Source organism: Gymnoscopelus microlampas, assembly GCF_963454915.1.
Source record: "Gymnoscopelus microlampas genome assembly, chromosome: 21".
Taxonomy (NCBI): Eukaryota; Metazoa; Chordata; class Actinopteri; order Myctophiformes; family Myctophidae; genus Gymnoscopelus; species Gymnoscopelus microlampas.
The window spans coordinates 42,480,206-42,504,813 of NC_139958.1; the positions used below are offsets into that span (position 1 = coordinate 42,480,206).

The window sequence follows — 24,608 nt, forward strand, 5'->3', positions numbered from 1 at the left end:
AATTCCACTGCCCTACCAGCGTTCAAGTGTAGTGAAAATAAACTAAACCATTTCGCTACACACCGAAGCAAAGGCTGTTTTGTGTTGTTGAAATTCTATTCTCCAACCCCGCACGCCTAAACGCACCCCACCTACTCTGTAAAATACACTTTTTGGGCAGAAAATAAAATATGTCAGCGAGACGGACATTATTTGTATTTACTCCACAGTGCCCTCTACAGATCTGGGGGATTTGAACTTACCATTAAAGGTGTTGTAGGGAACATTAAGCCTAAATTTAAAAAATATTCATATATATATATTTTGCATTTTCTCCCCTCTATCAGCCACTATATAATGATGCTGGGGTGTTTTCCTGCAATGACACACAGTCCTCTATCTGAAATCCGTATTTTCCCTTCTGTTTATATTCATGTTGTTTACTACCGGGACGTAAATTAACGCACGCATGTGCGTGTCCGTGCGCGTCCGTGCCCGTATCAACTTTTTACTTTCGGTTTTAAAACGCTCTCAAACATCTTTTTTGAGGCACAGAATTTACTTTTAAAAAATCGTTTGGATAGAATTTAGTTGTTTAACTTCATCTATGTGGTCAATTTATCATGAAAGAGCCTATTTAAAAATATAAATTCAGAGAACCGTAGGGTCGGGCATTTCCGCGAATTGTATCCACATAAGTTAACCTATTCTGGGCATGACTGGGCATGAAAGTCCGCCCTGCGTCACCCCCTGGTGGTCGGGGAAAAGAACTGCTGGAGGGGCGGTGTTTGACAATAGTTTTTTTCTTTGATTATGTCTGAACTCCCTACAACACCTTTAACCAAAATGGTATGGATGCTTGATGCACGGACCAGAGAGAATGATGGACAGTGTTCTGACCCACTGAAATATTGAACTAATAACTACACCAAGTCAATCATTTTTTTAAATTTTAATAAAAATATTAAAATGCAACAACTCCCAAGGAGTAGCGAGACAAAAAAACGATCGATACTATTGATGACATCAGCTGAAGAAGCCATGTACCAGTTGAACCTGCCTCTCCCTCACTTCTCTCTCTCTTTCTGTCTATAAGGCTACAGCAAAGACCCTGTCCCGTCAGGAAGACCAGCTGAAGAGAATGGAGAACATCAGTGTTCTTCAGCAGAACAACAGAATGCTGAAGATGGATAGAGACAGGCTGGAACAGGAAGTACACCAATCTCAGGCTAAAGTAAGCCCCAACTTCAACTGGTTAACAACTTATCAATTCACAAGTTGATGGAGGTATCCCTTGTGATGTACTGTATGTACTGCTAAACTTGGGTGAGCTTGGGAAAACTGGCTTATTTAAAAGTGGCCTGACCTTTAAGGATACCACTGGTGTTTTTAGTTTTTTCATATTTGGTCTGCTATAATAATCCATCGTAGTTAAAACGTGGATAAAAAAAGAAAGAAACAATACTTATATAATGGCTTAAAAGAAAAAGAATGCACTATAATAAAGTACTACAATTTATGACCATTAGTGCAGTACAGTCTGTCCCTGAGCAAGACCCTTACCCCTAACTGTTTCCCCCCCCAAGTGCTCATCATAACGTCTATAAGCAGCCATCAGTTGGGTGAAGCTGTAGAATACGTAAATAACAAAAAAATAAAGCCAAACAAAACATAAATATAGAGTGAACACATGAATATTTTAAAAATACAAGATGGCACAGATTACCTGTGAGCTCTGTTGGCCTCATATACCTGTAGTGGTACCCTAAATTGATGGCCTGAATTAGTGGTTCATATTGGGTTGGGTTGCTGTCCAACATTACCTGATGTCTCAGATTTCCTGAGTTCTCTGTAGCTGACAGAATCTGTGTCTGTGTCTGGCCAGCTGACTAAACTCCAGTCAGACATCAGCCCACTGCAGCGGTCTCTGAATGTACTGACGGAGAAGAACGGCTCTCTGCAGGCTGACAACAGACTCCTGGAGGAGGACCTCAAACGATGGAAGACCAGGGCTCAGGTAAGAAAGTGTGTGTGCGTGTGCACGTGTGTGCGTCTCTGTATTTCTCCTTTGAAAGACTAACACTTGGTGTGTGTGTGTGTGTGTGTGTGTGTGTGTGTGTGTGTGTGTGTGTGTGTGTGTGTGTGTGTGTGTGTGTGTGTGTGTGTGTGTGTGTGTGTGTGTGTGTGTGTGTGTGTGTGTGTGTGTGTGTTCATATCCCTACAGCAACTGGTGAGCCAACAGAAGGACAGTGATGTTGAGGAGAAACAGAAACTCACCAATGAGAAAGAAGCGCAGCAGAAACGCATCACACAGCTAGCTGAAGAATCTGCTAAGCTTAAGACTGAACTGGCCAGGTAATATATTCGGAAAGGGTACATTTTCCTGCCCACCTAGGGGTTTGAAACCTCCAGTGCATCTGACTTGGCAGGGCACTCAAACGCCACAAGTGGACATATTTGAGGGTGGGAAGCTGGCAGGGGAGGGTGATCTCTGTCGTTGCACCAGTAGGGAGAAGAACTAGGTGAGATGGCGTGTTCCTACGCCTTCCTGTGAATCTACTCATTGCCAGGTGAAAAGAAGTGGCTGGCGACTTCATGTGTATAGGAGGAGACATCGTCTACACCGTCCCATATGACCAACTGTAGGGGTTTGCAGTGACAGGGATTACACGTGTGGGGGAAATTGAGTATTGGCATTACGATCAAATTGGAAGAAAAGGGGGGGGGGAGATTGAGGGGAAAAAATGACACTTTAAGATGTATGATATAGCATAAGCGCACATTGGCACAACACCAGTGCTCCGCTGTCAAACTGCACACCTAGTGACTTTCTGTCCATGGCTACAGATTGCACAGGGAAGAGAGAGGCTGTTAATAGAAATGACTTAATAAATAATGAGTTCTGGTCTGTTTTTTAGGTCCCATGCCAGCAGCAACTTGGCTCAGACTCAGCTGCAGGGTCTCAGAGACTCTATAGCCAAGCTGACCTCAGAGAGAGACAACGTGAAGAAAGAGCTGGAGACTATAACCAATGACCTCCTGGAGAAGAAAAAGACAATCGCACTGGTCAAGAAGATTGCACGGCGCTACAAGACCCAGTATGAGGAGCTCAAAGTTCAGCATGACAAGGTGGGACTGAATGATGGTGTATGAGTGTGTTCATTAAATCACATCAGGGGCCCCAGCCACACTGTTGCTCCAATTTGCACCAAGCTTGGCGCAAACACTGTTCAGGGGTCTGCCATGACAATAGTCACACCAGGGCCCCAGGGGCCACAGGCACAAAAAAACGCTTTATAGATTATTGTCTGATTGTGATGAGCTGTGTATGTCTGTGTGTTGTAGCTGGTTGGGGAAACTGCAGCCAAGTCAGGAAGTGAGGCGGGTCCGAGCCAGGAGGTGCAGCAGGAGTTAATACAGGTCAAGGAGGAGCTCAGCAAAGCCAAAGAGGAGCTCACCAAGAATAAAGAGGACGTGCAGAAAAAACAGGAGGAGGTAACTAGCCATTTCACTTATTCTAGTTTTGTTGTATGGTGCTTCTGCTTCCTCATATTTTAGTGTTAAAGTTCTTTGTAAACCGTGCTTTCAAAATGTTCTATTCAAGAAAGGTATTTTTTGTTAGGCTACTATTATTAGAAGTAGTATGTTCTTTAACAGTGGCTTTTGATTGAGTCCTTAAGTCATTCTCTCCTACTGTACCTCCCACTTCCCTCCAGGCCCAGAAGTCCAAGCAGGAATTAGAGGAAGCGCGGAAGGAGAGCCAACAGTCAAAGCAGCAGCTCCAGGAAGTCCAATCCCAGCAGGCACAGAACCAGAGCCAGCTAACACAGGTACTAACCTAATTGAAAACATAAAGATGGATTGTAAAACTGCAGTCCTTAACATCCACAGTATCCATCAGAATGAGAATTGCATCGAATGACCAAGAAACATGAGTATGAACATATTATTTACTGAAGTGAATAAAGATGAATACTTTAAAAAAAAAAAAAGTGTTAAATAGCTCTTTTTAGAAAGCAGAAAATGTATTTAAAGGGCGGGATACCGATGTCATTCTAAGCTGATAAATGGGTACTCTCTCCTGATTGGCAGAAATTTGGCCACCCACCTGATCGAAAACGGCTCACTTCCACCACGTTAAAAAGAAATGGAGATATTAAGCTTTTAGTCAAGGAGTTAACATCGGAGTGGCCGACCGGAAGGATTTTTGGTGATCCACATACGGCCTCTCCTTCTCAGAGACTCCTTGGATGATCCCAAAGTTTCGTTAGAGCGCCCCACGTGGGCCCCACGTATTAAAACAAAATGGGCCAAAAACGGTCTGGACCGTTTATGGCACATGACATGACACATGGATTCTCAAAAACGGTCCGGACCGTTTATGGCACTCAATGTGTTAAAGAGCTGGAGAGACAGGGAGACCTCTGCTACTGAACAAACACTCTAATATAGAACCTTTTGAACAAAAAAACGTTTTTAACCCAAAAATATGGTAGTGTAATGCTGGTGCAACCATGAAATTCAACAATGAAATACGACCCACGCTTCTCAGTGGGGGAAGCCATCTTGATACAGCACTGGTCAACATTTCTCTGTTGGAGAGTGTGTCCAACCACCACTGATAATTTAAAATCATAGATTAATGAATTAGGAAAATGATATCTTAGTTGCTGTCCTACTTGTATGTTACCTACTGCTTTAACATGGTGTCTTTACTCTGTAGGTCCAGTCTCAGCTGACTCAAACACAGACCCAACTCCAGCAGAATCAGAACCAGCTGACGCAGAGTCAGAAAGAACTTCAACAGACAAAGACCCAAACGCTGCAGGTAACAAATGTACTACACTACTGTCTGTAAATTCAACATAGCATGCCGTAATCTCTCTACTTCCAGAATCGATTGACATTATTCTCCCACTCTGTGGTCAGAAGGTCTCTGGGTTGTTGGGTCTGTGCTAAAGCTATGGTTTTGTCGCTGTAATCCTTGTAATAGTGTTGAGCTGCTCTAGTTTCAGCAAGAATAAATACAACAAAGTTTAGCTGTCTGTCAATCTTTTATTACAACCAAGTCTAATCTGTCTTATCCTGTATGTCCAGGCGCAGAACCAGTTGAAATCGTCCCAGTCTCTTGCCCAGGCCCGTCAGAACCAGATCCAGCAAGTCCAAAGGGAACTCCAGCAGGCTAAGGAAGCCCTTCAGCAGAACCTAGCCAAACAGAAAGATCTACAGCAGAGCCAAGTATCCAGTCAACAGAATCACAACCAGGAAGTCACCACCCTTAAGACCTCACTCAGCCAATCGGAGAGCAAGGTAAGGGAGCCTGGCTCTGCTCTGTGTTTTTGACAATGTTCTTTCTCTGGCTTGTTTCGGTGTAGTTGATGTTCGAACATGGAATTTCACTTTTCTAAATTAGTGTATGATGATGATGATGATAGCATAATTTGTCTTCTCATAGGTGACTGAGCTGCAGGGAGAACATGACAACCTGCAGAAGGTAAAGAAACCCATGCAAATATAGTGTTTTATTGCCTTACGTCTCATATTTCCTCAATGCTCCGCTCTCTCATTGAACTCATCCCCTCATACATCTCTCTCTCATCCTCTTTCACCCTACCTCATTCCTCCCTGAGTCAGACTGTAGGCGACCGTGAAGCAGATATCAGCCGTCTGCAGGAGCAGTTGGCCGAAGCTAACCAGGCCCTTGAAGCCAGTCGAGCTAGCCAGTCTGATCAGGGCTCCCAGCCAGTCCCAGCCAGTGATGCTAACGGTGCTAGTGATGCTAACAAGGCACTACAGGAGGAGCTGGCTAAACTCAGACAGGAGGTATTGTACATCTTTATTTATGGATAGTCTGAAATGGTTGGGGAATATAACCAGTATCTATTTTGGAAGAGTGGTTTTGACTTTAGCCCCATTTGCTTAACAAATAATTGCACTTTCCCACTGTATGGTACCGGCTCAACTGGATTGTTCTCACTTTACTTCATTTTCATTGAGCAAAGTCAGATGTTCGTTTAGAGCAGAGCCACCCTGTCCAGAGAGTTCTAACATGGTTGTTGTCATGTAGTTGTGTCATTCTTTTCCAAAAAATGTTTTTTTTTTTTTTTTAACTCAGGTTTTTTCGTTCTGGCACTGAGGGCATTCAGAAAAAACGCGGGATAACTTGTCGCTTGGCACTGAGAGAGTTAAGTATGACGTAGGCGCAAAATGGCCACAGCGTGAATGTGGTTGGCTAATACAACCAGGAGAGATTTCCTACATCACTGCACATACACAGGCTTCAGACACACCTTCACCAAGAAAATACAATTTATACAATTTAGATAAAGTTACGGTTTGTGTTTCAATTTGGCTGCGTGCGTGTGCATGTGTTCCAGGAAGAGGAGGATGAGGGGATGGAAGGAGACCTGGATGAGGAGAGGGACAGACAGGATTCAGCAGACAATAGTCAGGTGAGTGTATCCCTGTAGAGGTAACCCATAAGGCCTTCCTCAATAGTCTCACATCTCTGCATACCCACCCATTCTCCTCTTCACCCACATAATGGTCATTTGTGTCTAGGAGCTGCCGGAGGAGAGCTTCCCGGTGCTGCTGGCTGAGGATGACGAAGGGGGCGTGTCCCAGTCTGTCCCCACTGATCCAATGACGCCGCAGGAACGTGATGTCATCGTGATTGACACAGACAGTGAGAGCTGTGAGAGCAAAGACGAAGAGGAGAGAGAGGAGGATGGAGATGAAGAAGAGGAAGAGGTACTGTTATGTTGTAATGTTGTTCTCTTTTCTTCTGTTATACTATATTGTTTCTTCTGTTTTTTTCTACTGTCTTCTTTGCTGTATTGTCATTTCTTCTATTATGTTCTGCTGTCTTCTCTTTTCGTCTGTTCTGCTGTATTGTTTTCTCTCCTATTCTGTTCTACTGTCTTTCCTTCTGTTCTGTTCTAATGTATTGTCTTTTCTTTCTCGGGAACGATGCAATTTGGAAATGCACGCCCCATTCCAAAGTCACTTTCTGCCTGAGTCATTTTAAGTCAACTTTTTGACTTGAACAGAAATTATTTTGAATGTAACAAGCACTCTGATAGATTAGAATGAGAACATAGTAAGACAGGATGTAAATAAAGGCAGATAAACATGACTTATGCAAAAATAGTTTTCTTTTCTCATGATTGCCTAATAAGTCAACTAGAAGATCATTGGTTCACAAAGTGGGTTCCGGGGACCCCCAGGGGTCATGACTCATTGAGGGGGTTCCAGGGGGTCCCCAGCAAAATATGATAATACAGCATCACCATCATTTTATCCCCTTTATCCATTTATATGTTGGATATATAAACAGAATAGCAGATATACAAGCTTACTTTGTGTCACGCTGCAAGCTTGTAAATGTGCTATTTTTGAACATTTTTGAAAGATCTAGAAAGTGTTTGAACATTTTTGAATACATTTGACCCCCATTTTAAATTGGCACGAAAAAGTTTGAAAACCACTGAACTAGATGAGGTATATAGTGATTTTTCATTTCCTCTTTCCTGAAAACCTTAAAAATATGACTTAGAAAAATATGCTGACTGCAGATCTCTGCCAGCCCTGGTTGACTATCCAGGTCCTGCAAATCATAGCCAATTGATCGGAAAGAATATGAAAAATCACGCCGATTAGCTGCTCACAGAAACACAGACGGACAAGGGCAAAAACATAATTTCCGGCCAACTAAACTAAACTTGTTTCACGTTTATTCTCAGTGTGTAGAAATGGCGTCTGCCTGCAGTCTCCTGTCTGAAGAGCAGTTCCTGTGTTCTATCTGTCTGGATGTGTTCACTGATCCAATCACCACTCCATGTGGACACAACTACTGCAAAACCTGCATCACAGATTACTGGGACACTAAGGATGTGTGTCAGTGTCCACTATGTAACAAAACCTTCTATAATAGACCAGAATTCTCTGTTAATAAGATCTTCTCTGAGATGGCTGATCAGTTCAGGAAGTCAAAGCAGCTGAGACAAACTTCCAGCACAAACCAAGAACCTGCTAAACCAGACGAAGTCTCCTGTGACGTCTGTACTGAGACCAAACTCAAAGCCCTGAAGTCCTGCTTGGTGTGTCTGACCTCCTACTGTGAGACTCACCTGGAGCCTCATCAGAGACTCACAGGGTTAAAACGACACAAACTAATCAACCCTGTAAAGAACCTGGAAAACTTTGTGTGTAAGAAACATGACAGAACTCTGGAGCTGTTCTGTAAGACTGACCTCATGTGTGTTTGTCAGTTCTGCACCGAGTCAGACCACAAGTTCCATCAAATTGTCTCTCTGGAAAAAGAATTTGATGAAAAGAAGGCTGAGCTGGGAAAGACAGAGGCTGAAGTTCAGCAGATGATCCAGGAGAGACAAGTGAAGATTCAGGAGGTCAAACACTCAGTAGAGATCAGTAAGAAAGATGCAGACAGAGAGATAGCAGACAGTGTGCAGATCTTCACCGCTCTGATCAAATGTATTGAGAGAAGCCAGGCTGAGCTCAATGATGTCATTGATGTGATTGAAGAGAAGCAGAAAACAACAGAGAAACAGGCTGAAGGCTTCATCAAGGAGCTGCTACAAGAAATCACTGAATTAAAGAAGAGAAGCTCTGAGCTGAAACAGCTCTCACACACTGAAGACCACCTCCACCTCCTCCAGAACTTCACATCCATCAACACCCCCCAACCCACCAAGGACTGGACAAAGGTCAATATCCATAAGTCTTCATATGTGGGGACTGTGAGGACAGCTGTGGCTCAGCTGGAGAAGACACTCAGTCAAGAGATGGAGAATAACCTGCGTGATGCTGAGATCCAGCAATATGCAGTGGATGTAACTCTGGACCCTGGTACAGCACACCGCAAACTCATCCTTTCTGAGTATGGAAAACAAGTTAGTCTTGGAAACATAAAAAGGAATCTCCCAAACAACAAAGAGAAATTCTCTAAATGTGTCAATGTCTTAGGAAAACAAAGCTTCTCCTCAGGAAGGTTTTACTGTGAGGTTCAGGTTAAAGGGAAGACTGCCTGGAGTTTAGGAGTGGCCAGAGAGTCCATCAACAGGAAGGGATCGATCACAGCGGCCTCCAATAATGGTTACTGGACTATAGGCTTGAGGAATGGAAATGAGTACAAGGCTCGTACTGACCCTAATGTCCTCCTCCCTGTCAGAGAGCAGGTCCAGAAAGTGGGAGTGTTTGTGGATTATGAGGAGGGTCTGGTCTCCTTCTATGATGTGGAGGCCAGAGTTCATCTCTACTCTTTCACTGGCTGCACCTTCACTGAGAAACTATATCCATACTTCAGTCCCAGGCTTAAAGGGGCTACACCATGAATTTAAAAAAAATATATTATATATAAATATTGCCCCCTAATACGTTTTAAACAGGTTGTAAGCCTAAAAAACATCCAGATATGTTTTCTCACAATCTGACTGTCTGTCATTCCAAGCTTTTTCAGCTGCAATACCAAAACGTCCTATTGGGCAGGGGGGAGCTACTGAGCAATTCTGTCTGGCCATCGTCAATGCAAAATCAGGGCAAGTGACATCACTTGCCCTGCCATTCTGAAATGGCCTGTTCAGACACGCCCATTCAGGAAATCCATGAAATGAGCATGAATGACTGAATGTTAAAACAAAATATTTTTTGGGGTACAAGAGACACTGGGGAGCCCAAAAAATACTAAAAACCTAAAACAAAATGAAATTCATGGTGTAGCCCCTTTAATACAGATGGTGAAAACTCTGCTCCTCTTATCATCTCTCCTGTCATTCACACAGATTATTAGACTAATCCTCAGCTTTACATGAAAAGGTTAGTTTTCATGTAAGAATCAAATGTGTGCATAGAAGGGTTCATTTACAGGTTTATTGTCCTAATGAAGAGATTGATGCTAGGTTTATTGTCAATACTACTGTGGTGTATTTAAAACCATCCTGCCGTCTGCGCCCTATGTGGTATTTGTTGATAACCATCCTGCCGTCTGCGCCCTATGTGGTATCTTAAAACCCACCGACTTACAGGTTTTAATGCACTATACTAATTGCCAACAACGCCATATTGTAAAGATAGTTTGATGTTCCAGAGATGTGAATGGATGGTGAAGAATGGATGAGACATCACTCCAGCAGTGAGGTTACTTCTTCCACTTTATTTCATCATAGTACAGACAGAGTACAACAGCTTTCTGTGGAGACCCTGAGGTCCCCACAGGCGGCCCTCCGGCCTGAGACACACACACACACAGTCACAAAACACCCCATCTTATAGCATGTGGCCACATACCAAAAAGAGGAGGTACATTTGAAATGTTAATGTCTGTATCTGGAGAGGTGATTGCATCAGTCTTTGATCCACTTGCTAATCAACAATTCGGGTGTGCCAGGATGGAGACCTTGTGACTCCATGTTAAACAAAAGGCAATGCTAATTTAGACTACCCCCACACAGCCAGGCTGGAGCCCACAAATGGTCTGAATCCACTCTTCTGTCTGCAGCCCAAAGTAGACCTGCAATCCTATAGTAATTCTAATATATGGCTTAAATGTGTATCTTATGTTATGAAATATACTACACTACAATACTACAATACAATGACAATACTACTACTACACAGCATTTAATTGAAACGATGCAAAGATTTTGCAATGATTACGTTACTAATTGTCTCTATTATGTACTGTAGTTATGTTCTCAATTATAGAAGATGATAAATTGTGATTCTTCAAAAGAAATCAGCTATTGTAATTATTTGCAGATTTTTTTTCTCATCGCAGAGTTGCATACATTCAGTTTGCGTAATTTGGGGGTTTTGGGTTATGTTGTCACGTTGATGAATGTATATTTTGGTGTACATCTAACTGTCTTGGATTTGATACAGAAGAAGAGTTCTATGTTTGAAACAACATATTTTTTGGTGGTTTTACAATAAATATTCATGGGAGCATTATCCAGTGTGCAGACTGCATTTTTCTGTCTTTCACCTGTTCTTCTGTCCTGCACCTGGTATTTTATTGTTTGGATGTACAGTAGGCTAGATGTATTATTTTATATTCATGTATTATATTTATATTTGATCATGTTGATGTACAGTACATGTTTTTGTAAACTTTCTGCCCTGCCACCGGAGCATTGTCATTGGCTAGTCAGTAGTATACAGTAGATCAGTGGTTTGGGTCCCCAGATGATTAGCTTAATGTGCAACATTGTTTTCTCACTCAACAGTAAACAAACCAACATACAGTATAAGTGTATACAGGGTATATGCACATTTCTTAAGTTGTAATTGAATTACTTTTAAGACCTTTTCAATACCAAATTGTCAAATATTATGACGTGCAAATGTATTTCAGTTCAGTTTTGAATGCTAAATATGTGTTGATTTCTTCTCTCTCTATGATGCTTCAAGTCTGTCCAGCAATCCGGAAGAAAACTCAATCTTTATTTATAGTATAATAAGTAAGTCGGGAGAGGCTTATTGTCGGTATCAGCCGATAACGTCGGAGTCTGTGGAGCGCCACACCTACCATCAGCTCCCAGTTCTTGCCGCACAACTTGTCGCACCCAAGCCGTGCTACTCATACGCTTAGTTGGCAGTGCCCGGGATCAGACCCATGACCCATGACCCCATCTTAACCATATTTGGTGGCTATCAGAAGAGACAACAGAAGAGTTTTTCGAGCCGTTTGGCTGCTTTTTTGGGCATCCCAAGTTGTTGGAAGCAAATGTGTTTCTGCGATGAAGTGGATTAGAAGTAAAAACGATCTAAACATGTTTTTATGCTTCCCATCAGGGACACTGGGATATTGTTTTTATAAAGAAATTGGGCGTCTTCCTTACTTCCTTCTCAGGTGTTACCAATTCTAATGAAGGCTCTGTTCCATTCTGGTCAAACAGAGTCAGGGTGCTGATATTGTGCATGTTGGCTCTAGGAAACACTATGCTACACCAGTGGGTCTCAAAGTGTGGCCCAGGGACCCTCATGGTTCCTTGCGGGGGGATGTCCCCTTGAAGGTGTGTAACTCTGAGTGTGTACAAGTGGAACCAAATGGACCTGTAAGGGTCCATTTGGTTCCATTTGTACACTTAGAGTTGGGGTCCTTGAAATTCAAAAGTTTGAGTACCACAGTGTTACATGAAATGGAACAGAGCCTTCATTAGTATCTATGTAATGAAATAATAAATGTTCCATGAGTATATACTTTTCCACCACTGCCTAAATTGGTCCCACTACACTCATGGCACTTTACCCCAATCATGTTCAGAAAGAGGAGGTTGTTGTATCTCGCCACTAGATGGCGTGATAGCACAGCAAATTCTCCAAGGCTGCAAAATTGTCCAAAATTGAAATAATTGCGGGGAAAAGACATGTATATATTGTCGTTATTCTGTTGTCTTTACAGAAAAATTATAGTGGGATTTGTATTGTTTATTATATTGTACACCCTACAAAAAGTAACGCTTGCCTGTTGACATACCGCTATTAAGGTCATTTCACATACCAATGTGAATTATTAAACTGTGTTGCATTGCATCAGTGGTGGAAGAAGTACTCAGATATAAGTCAAAGTAGCAATACCATACTATAAAAATACTCTGTTACAAGTAAAAAGGTTACTTGAGTAAAAGTACAGGTATTAGCATCACAACATACTTGAAGTACCATTAGTAAAAGTACTAAAATGTTTGAAAATAGCAGATCTACAATCTCACAATACGACGTGTTGTGAGCTTGTAGATGTATAAAATAGGGTACCCCCTCAAGGACCCCTGGTGGTCCCCAGACCCCACTTTGAGAACCAAGCTAAGGGCCTAAAGGAGTGGACTCTGGGCAGGTGTTTCAAGAGTGAGTGTACTACTAACATTTTATGCAATGCAGTGGTGTAAAGTAACTAAGTGCATTTACTCAAGTACTGTACTTAAGTACAATTTTGAGTTTTTTTTTTTTTACTTTACTGGAGTGTTTCCAATACTTTTACTTCTACCCCGCTACAGGCAAATAGTGTACTTTTTACTCCACTACAATTATTTGAAAACTTGAGTTAGTTACTTTGCAGATTAATTATTATTATACATTCTATAATCTAATTATTATATATTATTTATACTTAGGCTATTTGAAAATAGCAGATCTCACAACATTGTAAGCTTGCAGATCTGCTATTTTCAAACATTTTAGTACTTTCACTGTTGGTACTTTAAGTACATTTTGATACCAATACTTTTGTACTTTTACTCAAGCACATTTTAAATTCTTTAACTTTTACTTGTAAGGGCGCGCTCTCACCAAAAGTTGGCTGGCCGCTGTTAAACGCAGGTTGTGCGCGGCCACAGTTTTTTGCAGCCAGCGGATTCTAAAAAAACGCTGTGACGCACCTGTCACTCACATTCAAGCCTGTCCCCGTAGCCCGCACCGCCACTAGACACTAGCCACTAGACAAAAAAAAAGGTCTTTGCACTTTCACACTTGGGGTTCGTACATCTACATACACATTCAAATTTAAAATATAAAGTACTTACCCCATGGCCACGGATGTTACAATCATGTACGGGCCCTCATAAGTATCCGTATCTTCCGTATTGTTCAATAAAAAGCATTTTCATCCAATCAGTGGTCATTTTCTCCGTATACTTTCAACTGCGCGATCTTAGCGGTTGAGAGGTGTATTGCACTGTTGGTACATTATAACTCTATGGGAAAATGGCCACCAATCGGATTAAAATGCTTTTTATTGAACATTACGGAAGATACGGGTACTTCTGAGGGCCCGTACATGATTGTAAAATCCGTGGCCATGGGGTAAGCACTTTATAATTTAAATCTGAAGTTTTATATAGATGTACGAACCCCAAGTGCAAAAGTGAAGACTATTTTAACTGACAAGGCTATTAAATATATAGTTAGAGTAATATAATTACACTAAATATATTTATTACATTAACCTGAAGCCTTTGCGACCGCACTGACTTGTAACCAGGCCAGTTCTTTAATGTCAGTCATATGGAACTCTTTAATGGTCAAATCATAAAGTACTGGGTGAGATGCAACAGCTACAACCAGTTGGTCCACTGAGAGCACCGTGTTGCTTCCTGAGTCTTGGGACGGTCCGCCTTCGACTCACCCGATTGGACAGAGGGGGAAAATCAGCTCCTGCCTCCAGCAGTTTTATGCTTCTTCGTGTAAAGCGGATAAACGCAAGGTCTGCGCGACTGCGACAAGCGGAAAAATCTGCTCTTGCGTGAATCCACGCATTTGCATTGACAAAGCATTGGCAGATTCTGCCCCCGAGGGAAAATAAAAGTACGGTGGGAGCGCGCCTCACCAAAAGTTGGCTGGCCGCTGTTAAACGCAGGTTGTGAGCGGCCACAGTTTTTTGCAGCCAGCGGATTCTAAAAAAACGCTGTGACGCACCTGTCACTCACATTCAAGACCGTCCCCGTAGCCCGCACCGCCACTAGACACTGGCCACTAGACAAAAAAATGTCTGTGCACTTTCACACTTGGGGTTCGTACATCTACATACACATTCAGATTTAAAATATAAAGTACTTACCCCATGGCCACGGATGTTACAATCATGCACGGGTCCTCATAAGTATCCGTATCTTCCGTATTGTTCAATAAAAAGCATTTTAATCCAATCAGTGGTCATTTTCTCCGTATGCTTTCAACTGCGCGACCCTAGCGGTTGAGAGGTGTATTGCACTGTTGGTACATTATAACTCTATGGGAAAATGGCCACCAATCGATTAAAATTCTTTTTATTGAACAATACGGAAGATACGGGTACTTCTGAGGGCCCGTACATGATTGTAAAATCTGTGGCCATAGGGTAAGCACTTTATATTTTAAATCTGAATGTGTATGTAGATGTACGAACCCCAAGTGCACAAATCATAAAGTACTGGGTGAGATGCAACAGCTACAACCAGTTGGTCCACTGAGAGCACCATGTTGCTTCCTGAGTCTTGGGACGGTCCGCCTTCGACTCACCCGATTGGACAGAGGGGGAAAATCAGCTCCTGCCTCCAGCAGTTTTATGCTTCTTCGTGTAGAGCGGATAAACGCAAGGTCTGCGCGACAAGCGGAAAAATCTGCTCTTGCGTGAATCCACGCATTTGCATTGACAAAGCATTGGCAGATTCTGCCCCAGTGGTAAAATAAAAGTGCGGTGGGAGCGCGCCCTAAGAGAGTATTTCTACATTTCAGTATTGATACTTTTTACTTGAATACAAAATGTGAAGAGTACTTTTTCCACCACTGACTCTGTGTGTGTGTGTGTGTGTGTGTGTGTGTGTGTGTGTGTGTGTGTGTGTGTGTGTGTGTGTGTGTGTGTGTGTGTGTGTGTGTGTGTGTGTGTGTGTGTGTGTGTGCAGGGATGCAGCCTGAGTCCAACACTCTTCAACATATATATCAACGAGTTAGCAAAAACGTTAGAACAGTCTACAGCTCCAGGCATCCCCTTGGCAAACACAGAAATCAAATGCTTACTTTTCGCAGATGACCTGCTGCTGCTGTCTCCAACCAAGGAAGGACTACAGCAGCAACTTGATCTCCTACACAAATTCTCACAGACATGGGCCCTGACAGTGAACCTAACTAAGACTAAAATCATGATATTTCAAAAAAGATCCAGCCGCCAAAACCATCAATTTTTCCTAAATACGATCCCACTAGAACAAACAAAAAACTATACCTACCTTGGCCTAAACATCAGCAGCACAGGGAACTACAACCAAGCTGTAAAGGACCTGAGAGACAAGGCAAGAAGGGCATTCTATGCTATCAAAAGAAACATCAAAATAGACATCCCAATTAAAACCTGGCTTAAAATACTGGACTCAGTGATAGAACCAATTTCCCTCTATGGTTGTGAGATCTGGGGACCATTAGCAAACCATGACCTTGAAAAATGGGATAAACACCAAACCGAGACCCTACACACAGAATTCTGCAAATCCATTCTCCGTACCCAGCGAAAAACACCAAATAATGCATGCAGGGCAGAACTAGGACGATACCCACTCATAATCAAAATAAAAAAGAGAGCACTTAAGTTCTACAACCACCTAAAAGAAAGCGACCTAGATGCACTCCATAACAAAGCACTCACACACATCGAAACTCTAGAGAGATGCCCCCTCAGCCAGCTGGCCATGGAACTCCGGGCACAAACACAAACAGAGCCACGAGATAGAAAACCCATCGGACCAAACAAAATTATAAAACAGCAAAAGGAAAACTACCTGACACATTGGAAAGAAGCAACACAAAAGCAGAGTAAACTAGAATGCTATCTGGCCCTAAACAGAGAATACGCAGTGGCAGAATACCTGAGCACCGTGACCGACCCAAAACAAAGAAAAATCTTAACTAGGTACAGACTCAGTGAGCACAGTCTTGCGATCGAGAAAGGTCGTCACAGGCAGACCTGTATCCCGAGAGAAGACAGACTATGCACCCACTGCACACAAAAGGAAGTGGAAACCGAGCTACACTTCCTAACCGTCTGTCCATTGTACCAAGACATCAGAGACACATACTTCCCACAGATTACAACCACACACAGAGATTTTGAAAACATGACCAATGACAAAAAACTCCCATATCTGCTGGGCGAAGTACAACAATGTGCAAACACAGCAGCAAGATTCGTGAGCTGCTGTGATAGGAGAAGGATATCGAACGGAACACAACCACCCTAAAGACGAATCATTGTGTATATTCCTGCACTATATTTGCACCCAGTGATCTTGGTACATAGAAATTGATCTATTGAAGATTCTGACTTTCAAATGTACATTTTTTGTCTTGATTGTATTGCTGTATTGTTGTATTGTGCTTTTTGCTTTGGCAATGTAAACGTATGTTTTCTCATGCCAATAAAGCCCTTTGAATTGAATTGAATTGAATTGTGTGTGTGTTATACAACAAACGTATTGATCCAATTCAGGGTCATGGACATAAACTCAATTTCATAGGTGGCCTCAATGAGAAATAACAAATATTTACAAAATTAATACAATATACAAAAACGGCACACATGTAGCCAGGTCGCATGCACGCCCACACGCAAGCATGCACACAGCCACGTGCATGCGCACAGCTAAACCAGGAGGATTAATCTGAACATTTCATTGCTCTCCAGGTGTCAGTAAAGGGTTAACAGCTTCAGCACAAGGAGGAGTTCCTCTGTGACCGAAATCCAGTGAAACGAAAGTTAACTGTGAAAAGTTTGGTGGCAGCAACACACTCTCTACTTACTAAACCTTTCAACACGACGTTTTACACAACTCCGACAACTTAAACACTGGTGAGTAATAAAGATAATGATTAATTATTCATTGAGAGAATAATATTTACATTAGAATGTATCCAGACATGATCTTGACTTGCCCTAGCCATGGTTCACATGACGCTCGTCTGTCACAAGCGTCATGGCGCTACTTGTGCCTGTTTTTTGAAGTTTCTCCATTTACAACCCGTACATCTACATAAACTTTAAGATTTAACATATAAAGTGCTAACCCCACGGCCATGGATGTAACAAGTTAAAACGCCTGGGTCTAAGTACCCGTATATTCTGTATTGTTCAATAAAAAGTATTTTAATCCGATTAGTGGCCATCAAGGGCGCCGATCACTTGGGGGCGCCGGGTCCACAGCCCCCACGCTCAACTGATGAGACCCTCAGATCGGGGCCCAATCTAATTTCCATGACTATAGGCAAAGCAGCTCTCTGAAGGTTTAAATGGTGCCCGCGACGGCCGCGACGCATTCAACGAGCCGGCCGTTAACACCTATAGAACAATAGGCAGGAATGTAACACCCCCACCCAGCCATCAGCCAGTCAAGTTCAGGCCCCAGGGTCGCGCACAAACAACGGCGCCCCTGGTGGCCATTTTCTCAATGTTCTCCATATGCTTTCAACTACGCGACCCTATCGATTGGGAGGTGTACTGCACTCTGATACTTTAACTCAATGAAAAAATGTCCGCCGATACGAGTAAAATGCTTTTTTATTGAACAATACGGTACTTAGACCCGGGCGTTTTACCTTGTTACATCCGTAACCGTGGGGTCAGCACTTTATATTTGAAATCTGAACGTTTATGTAGATGTACGGGTTGTAAATTTAGAAATTTCAAAAACTAGGAACAAGTTGCGCCATGACTCATGATATGACAGTCATGTTTCAGGGCTAGATCTTGCCCTATTTTCATATTCAACTCCCCAGTCCAATCGTTGGTAAAACCTTTTTTTTATGGCAAGTTACCATGAAGTACAGAATAGTCTACTTGTGTCAGTTAATATGACCCAAGATTAGATTCACAACTACAGAAGTGTGCGATCTCTGCCAGGCCTGGTTGACTATCCAGGGCCTGCAAATCATCATAGCCAATCAATCGGGAAGGAATCTGAAAAATATGACAGATCCATCTCGATCACATGACTTCAGAGACAATGTGTAGTGTATCAATTTAGCAAAAAGGGTGTTTTGAAGAAAACGCGAAATGTCAGAATATCTTGTCAGGCGGAAATGGGCAAATAGTAGTTGCTTTTTTTTTTTTACTGCATTTACAGTTCAAGAGGTGTAGGCTGAAAAGGGAACTGGCCTGTTATAGTGCCACCATGAGGCTAATTTGAAACATTTGGGGTGGAGGTTATTCCTTGACTGGGAGTGTGTGTGAGCAAAGTTTCACGCCGGTCAGTCCAGTGGTGTCAGAGATTAGCTGCTCACAGACACAGACGGACCAGGGCAAAAACATAATTTCCGGCCAACTAAACAACATTTCTTTCACTTTTATTCTCAGTATGTAGAAATGGCGTCTGCCTGCAGTCTCCTGTCTGAAGAGCAGTTCCTGTGTTCTATCTGTCTGGATGTGTTCACTGATCCTATCACCACTCCATGTGGACACAACTACTGCAAAACCTGCATCACACATTACTGGGACACTAAGGATGTGTGTCAGTGTCCACTATGTAACAAAACCTTCTATAATAGACCAGAATTATCTGTTAATAAGGTTGTCTCTGAGATGGCTGATCAGTTCAGAAAGTCAAAGTAGCTGAGACAAACTTCCAGTACAAACCCAGAACCTGCTAAACCAGATGAAGTCTCCTGTGACGTCTGTACTGAGACCAAACTCAAAGCCCTGAAGTCCTGCTTGGTGTGTCTGATCTCCTACTGTGAGACTCACCTGGAGCCTCATCAGAGACTTGCAGGGTTAAAACGACACAAACTAATCAACCCTGTAAAGAACCTTCTCTGTGAGAAACATGACAGACCTCTGGAGCTGTTCTGTAAGACTGACCACATGTGTGTTTGTCAGTTCTGTTCTGAGTCAGACCACAAGTTACATCAAATTGTCTCTCTGGAAAAATAATTTGACGAAAAGAAGGCTGAGCTGGGAAAGACAGAATCTGAAGTTCAGAAGATGATCCAGGAGAGACAAGTGAAGATTCAGGAGGTCCAACACTCAGTGAAGCTCAGTAAGAAAGATACAGACAGAGAGATAGCAGACAGTGTGCAGATCTTCACTGCTCTGATCAAATGTATTGAGAGAAGCCAGGCTGAGCTCATTGATGTGATTGAAGAGAAGCAGAAAACAACGGAGAAACAGGCTGAAGGCTTCATCAAGGAGCTGCAACAAGAAATCACTGAATTAAAGAAGAGAAGCTCTGAGCTGAAGCAGCTCTCACACACTGAAGACCACCTCCACCTCCTCCAGAACATCACATCCATCAACATCCCTCCACCCACCAAGGACTGGACAAAGGTCAATGTCCATCAGTCTTCATATGTGGGGACTGTGAGGACAGCTGTGGCTCAGCTGGAGAAGACACTCAGTCAAGAGATGGAGAAGAACCTGTGTGATGCTGAGCTGAGGAGGATCCAACGATATGCAGTGGATGTAACTCTGGACCCTGATACAGCACACTGTAAACTCATCCTGTCTGAGGATGGAAAACAAGTGAGTCATGGAAAAATAAAAAAATAATCTCCCAGACAACATAGAGAGATTCTCTCAATGTGTCGATGTCTTAGGAAAACAAAGCTTCTCCTCAGGAAGGTTTTACTATGAGGTTCAGGTTAAAGGGAATACTGAGTGGGATTTAGGAGTGATCAGAGAGTCCATCAACAGGAAGGGAGACATCACAGCAAACCCCAACAATGGTTTCTGGACTATATGGTTGAGGAATGGAAATGAGTACAGGGCTCTTGCTGGCCCTTCTGTCCTCCTCCCTGTTAGAGAGGAGCTCCAGAAAGTGGGAGTGTTTGTGGATTATGAGGAGGGTCTGGTCTCCTTTTATGATGTGGAGACCAGAGTTCATCTCTACTCTTTCACTGGCTGCACCTTCACTGAGAAACTATATCCATTCTTCAGTCCCAGTCTTAATTATAGTGGAAAGAACCCTTGGCTTTACATGAAAGGTTAGTTTTCATGTAAGAATCAAATGTGTGTATAGAAGGGTTCATTTATAGTTTTATTGACCTAATGAAGAGATTGATGCTAGGTTTATTGTCAGTCAAGCTATTGAACTCTAACACATGCATTCTATTGAAACAAAAGAACTTAACTTTATTATTGTTATTGTCTTTATTTATGTCTGAATTACAACCAAAGACTATTATGGTAAATTGAGTGCTTAATTTGATTAAGTATTTAGCATACATCCCTTTCTGTGAGAATGTAGAATTGTCTAATATGTCTTTGGTTCAAGTAACTATATTTAATGGCATTCAGGCTTAAGTTAAACTTAACATTTTTGTTCATGAATGTGCAGGATTCATATCTATCAGGAATAAAACAACATTTTATTGTCAATACTACTACTACACAACATTTAATTGAAACTGCAAAGATTTTGCAATTATTATGTTATTATTAAGGAAGAGGCCTACAGTACTGAAACTATTCCCATGTGAATGTATTTCAGTTCAGTGTTTGAATGCTAAATATGTTTTGTTTTCTTGCTGCTTCATGTCTGTCCATCAATGCTGAAGAAAACTCAATCTGTCTTTATAGTATAAGGAATGAATGAATGATTGAGTTTTCGTAGAAGGCTTATACCGTATTGATCCAATTCAGAGTCATAAAATAATATAATAAAATTCCAGATGATATTAGAATTTCATGGGTGGCCTCAATGAGATATTAAAAACATTAATACGCTGTACAAAAAAGACACACACACACACACACACACACACACACACACACACACACACACACACACACACAATTTAATCATTTATTCATGTCCACATAATAGATACAAATACAAGGACGCAAATATTTACACGGTGCTGTATAAAAATACATTCAGCTAATCCCAGACAAATACCCAAACAAACAAAAGTGACAGCACAGAGTTTTTCAAGCCGTTTGGCTGTTTTTTTTGGGGATCCCAAGTTGTTGGAAGCCTCTTAGGGCCAAATTTGTTTCTGAAATTAAGTAGATTAGAAGTAAAAATGACCACACACTTTTACTTAAGTATAGCACTTGAGTTAAAGTACTTGTAGTTAATTTCCACCATTTATTTCCACAACAACGTCACATGACAAATGTACATATGTTAGACCCGTAAGGGCCCATTTGGTTCCATTTGTACACTCAGAGTTATGGGGGTCCTTGAAATTAAAAGGTTTGAGAGGCACTGTGCTACATGAAATGGAACACAGCCTTCATTAGTATTATTGGGAAAACCTGTGAAGGAAGTAAGGTCTTAGACGCCTTAACAGACGACGTCACACTGATACGAAACAGTACTATGCGCGCGCAGGTCGGCAGCAAAAGAACCCCACCGCTCATAAGATGCAATGTAAAAGTGGTCACAGCCTCACGTGTAAAAATGCATCCCATCAAACTTTCAGATGCTGTTTTTCTCCCAGTGTGGAGGAAGAATGCTTAGGATTTTGACTGTGATTTCTCGCTCTTGAAATATATAATCCTTGGTTTCTGTTGTGTGTAAACAATAATAACTATTCAAAGCAGTTGTCCTCAAAACTCCACCTCCAGCCTGTCATAATAACCGAGGGAGCGCTCTATGATCATGGCACCAGAACCTGCTTGGCTCGCGCAGCTGCAGCCCGTCAAGACTAATTTATGCTCCGTCCCGCAAAGGTGTCGCGCGCAGAGAACGGCCGAGAATAGCAGATCTCCAAGCTCACAGCGCTCACAACCGCGTCGCATCCGCGACGCGGTTGTGAGCTTGTATGTCAGCTGTTCTCGGTGCGCAATACCGTTGCGCGATGAAGTATATATGTGTCGCCAGGGCGCACCCCACTAGCCTACACACAGAGGAGGTTGAATGAACTGAAACAAGCTCACCCTAAAACTGCAGGTTTGGGGATCTGTTGGGAATTGATTACATGAAACAGTCACCTGTGCGTCCAGTCTCAATGTTTGTAAACTTCTTAACCTGTTACGCTGTTCCGCTCTGTTTTGAGAAGAGGAGGAGGGAGGGGGGGGGGGGGGGGGGGGGCACAGTTTACCTGGGATATAGTCATTAATAAAAAATCCCTTGTCAGCCAATCACAGCCATATCTTCTGTCAGCATGTCTTAGAGGCCTGACAGCTTAAACAGCTCTTTGTCACTGATGGAGCCCAGCATACAGGTCTGAAATGAAGGTGACTGCTCCATGAGGAGCCGTCCCAATCAGGCCCTTCAGGGTGATATGAGACTGTAGTTTAGAGAACAGTTCACTTTGCTGAGGCAGACTTTCTGGCTGTTGGCATCTCAGCTGTGTGCAGTTAACAATTACCTACCAAATCAAAGTAACATCAGAGATTATTTTTCACACGTTTAAGTGATAACCAGTCAGAATGAGTAATCACAGTTCTCAGGTTTTAATAATGTCATAACTGAACTGGAGAGATACTTTCAACACTGACTGTGTCTCCCTGCTACTGCTCTGGGCATGCTGCTCACACAACATTTAGACTGCACTGCCCTCTACTGACCACTGGCAGTATATCTAGCCCAGTGGTCTTTTTCAGGCCAAGGACCCCTTAGCTTTGATTGATTGATGTACTGTATTTAGTAAGACATGAGAACATCAGTACATGGAAGTACAAATTCACAATACAAGGTCTACTAAACTGGAAGACTCATTAAGCACTGAGCTTGTTTAAGATGAGATCCCCATGCACACAAATCATGATGACATATAAGAAACAGACAGATAAGGTCAAAGGTGAAGCAGGGACTCTCACTATATATTGTATAACATTGTGTTGCAGATTAAACCTTTTCATAGATTTCATAGATAGCTTCATAGACTTGTTTGGCAGCACTATCATCAGTGTTGTGTAAATCATGTTTTGTTAGTATGTTGGATGCATGTTCATGTTGTGTAGCCTATAATTCAGACATTTAAACACTTAAAATTGTCAACACTTAGAAAACTTTCACTCTGTAGTCGGTCTGCTCTTTTTCCCCCGCTAGACCAAACCTTTAACCGATCTACATGATCACAACCTGCAAGGCGTTGTAACTTGTGATTGTAGTATCGTTTCAAACATGGACACGGTGTTTCTCATAATTGATCATAATACATCCTGTGTTATAGAAACTCCCAAGCTTGACGGTTGCAATAATCAATTTGCATTTCCCCTCACCCTAACTCTTATTTTTCTATAGGATAAGCTGTTGTTCACCTCCAGGAGAGGGGCTTTGTTCTATTGTGTTTAGATCTTTTGAAGCTCAAACTCTCACAGGGCAAGAGATGTAAATCACTGGAGACCAGGTGTTGACACCTTCAGTTGAGAAGTGTCCTTCTTTGTTTTTATTTAACCTAATCAGAATAACCATTGTTCCCTCGTGAGGAGGCAGCTGACCCCCGACCGTGAATGCATGGTGGATGGGCTGACCAAAATGTTTACAGAAGACTTTAAGTGTAACTCTAACTCTGTCAAGCTGAGTAAGACTATGTACATTGAACACAAAACTAAGAGTCTTTTAAATGAGTATTTGAAATGAATAAAGTGGATAACTATGATCTGTGCTGTTAACCAAGAGAAATGCCATTTAAGGAAAAGATTCAGTCTGGAGTAAATGTTGCTTTATTGATGTATGTCTAACTGCGGTTTGTAACCATGAAAGTATAGAGTGTGTGAATTCATTCTAAAGCTTGAGAGATGTTGAACAAAAAATACTAAACCAGCCTTTGTGTAAAAGTAAAGTTTGATAATTAGAAATAAGACAAGTTGTTACACTGTAAGGACAATGCAAATGTGTTTCAACAGGGTGTTGCGGGGGGCTCGGCCACGACCCTTTCAATATTCCTGTGATTGATGTGTGATTGGTGAACAGGGATCAGGGGCTGGTCTAAAACTACGTGACCCCTCCTCTTGTGGTAGAAGGTGAACTCTGTATAAATGCTTTGTTGTTACTTGTGACTGGGCGCTGCTGATCGGAACCCACATGGCAGACGTCCCGTCAGGCTGAAATAAAAAGATGCTCTGACCTCAAACCTGGGACCCTGGACTTCTTTCTTCATAAGCTGCCTTTTCTAGGAAACCGGTATTAATAGCCCGCTCTTGGGATCGAAAATATACTACATGAGCTTACAAAGTAGATCTGCTATTTAAAAATCACACCCAG

The 24,608-nt window shown here is 42.2% G+C and overlaps 1 protein-coding gene and 1 pseudogene across 2 annotated transcripts; both read left to right on the top strand.

Moving 5' to 3' along the window:
• Nucleotides 1-1,042: 1,042 nt before the first annotated feature.
• LOC311037300 (uncharacterized protein) lies at nt 1,043-9,787 on the top strand (the record flags this gene model as incomplete). The annotated part of the gene is made up of 14 exons (XM_084046422.1): nt 1,043-1,213; nt 1,865-1,996; nt 2,204-2,334; nt 2,898-3,108; nt 3,325-3,474; nt 3,696-3,809; nt 4,703-4,807; nt 5,077-5,289; nt 5,435-5,473; nt 5,614-5,802; nt 6,357-6,431; nt 6,541-6,729; nt 7,959-8,220; nt 9,780-9,787. The coding sequence occupies exons 1-14, from the start codon at nt 1,121-1,123 to the stop codon at nt 9,785-9,787; spliced, it is 1,911 nt and encodes a 636-aa protein (XP_083902548.1). The 5' UTR covers nt 1,043-1,120.
• A 9,033-nt stretch (nt 9,788-18,820) lies between these two features.
• Nucleotides 18,821-20,438, top strand: LOC311037301 (nuclear factor 7, ovary-like; annotated as a pseudogene). Its single transcript has one exon. The product of its transcript is annotated as a nuclear factor 7, ovary-like (transcript).
• Nucleotides 20,439-24,608: the final 4,170 nt, after the last annotated feature.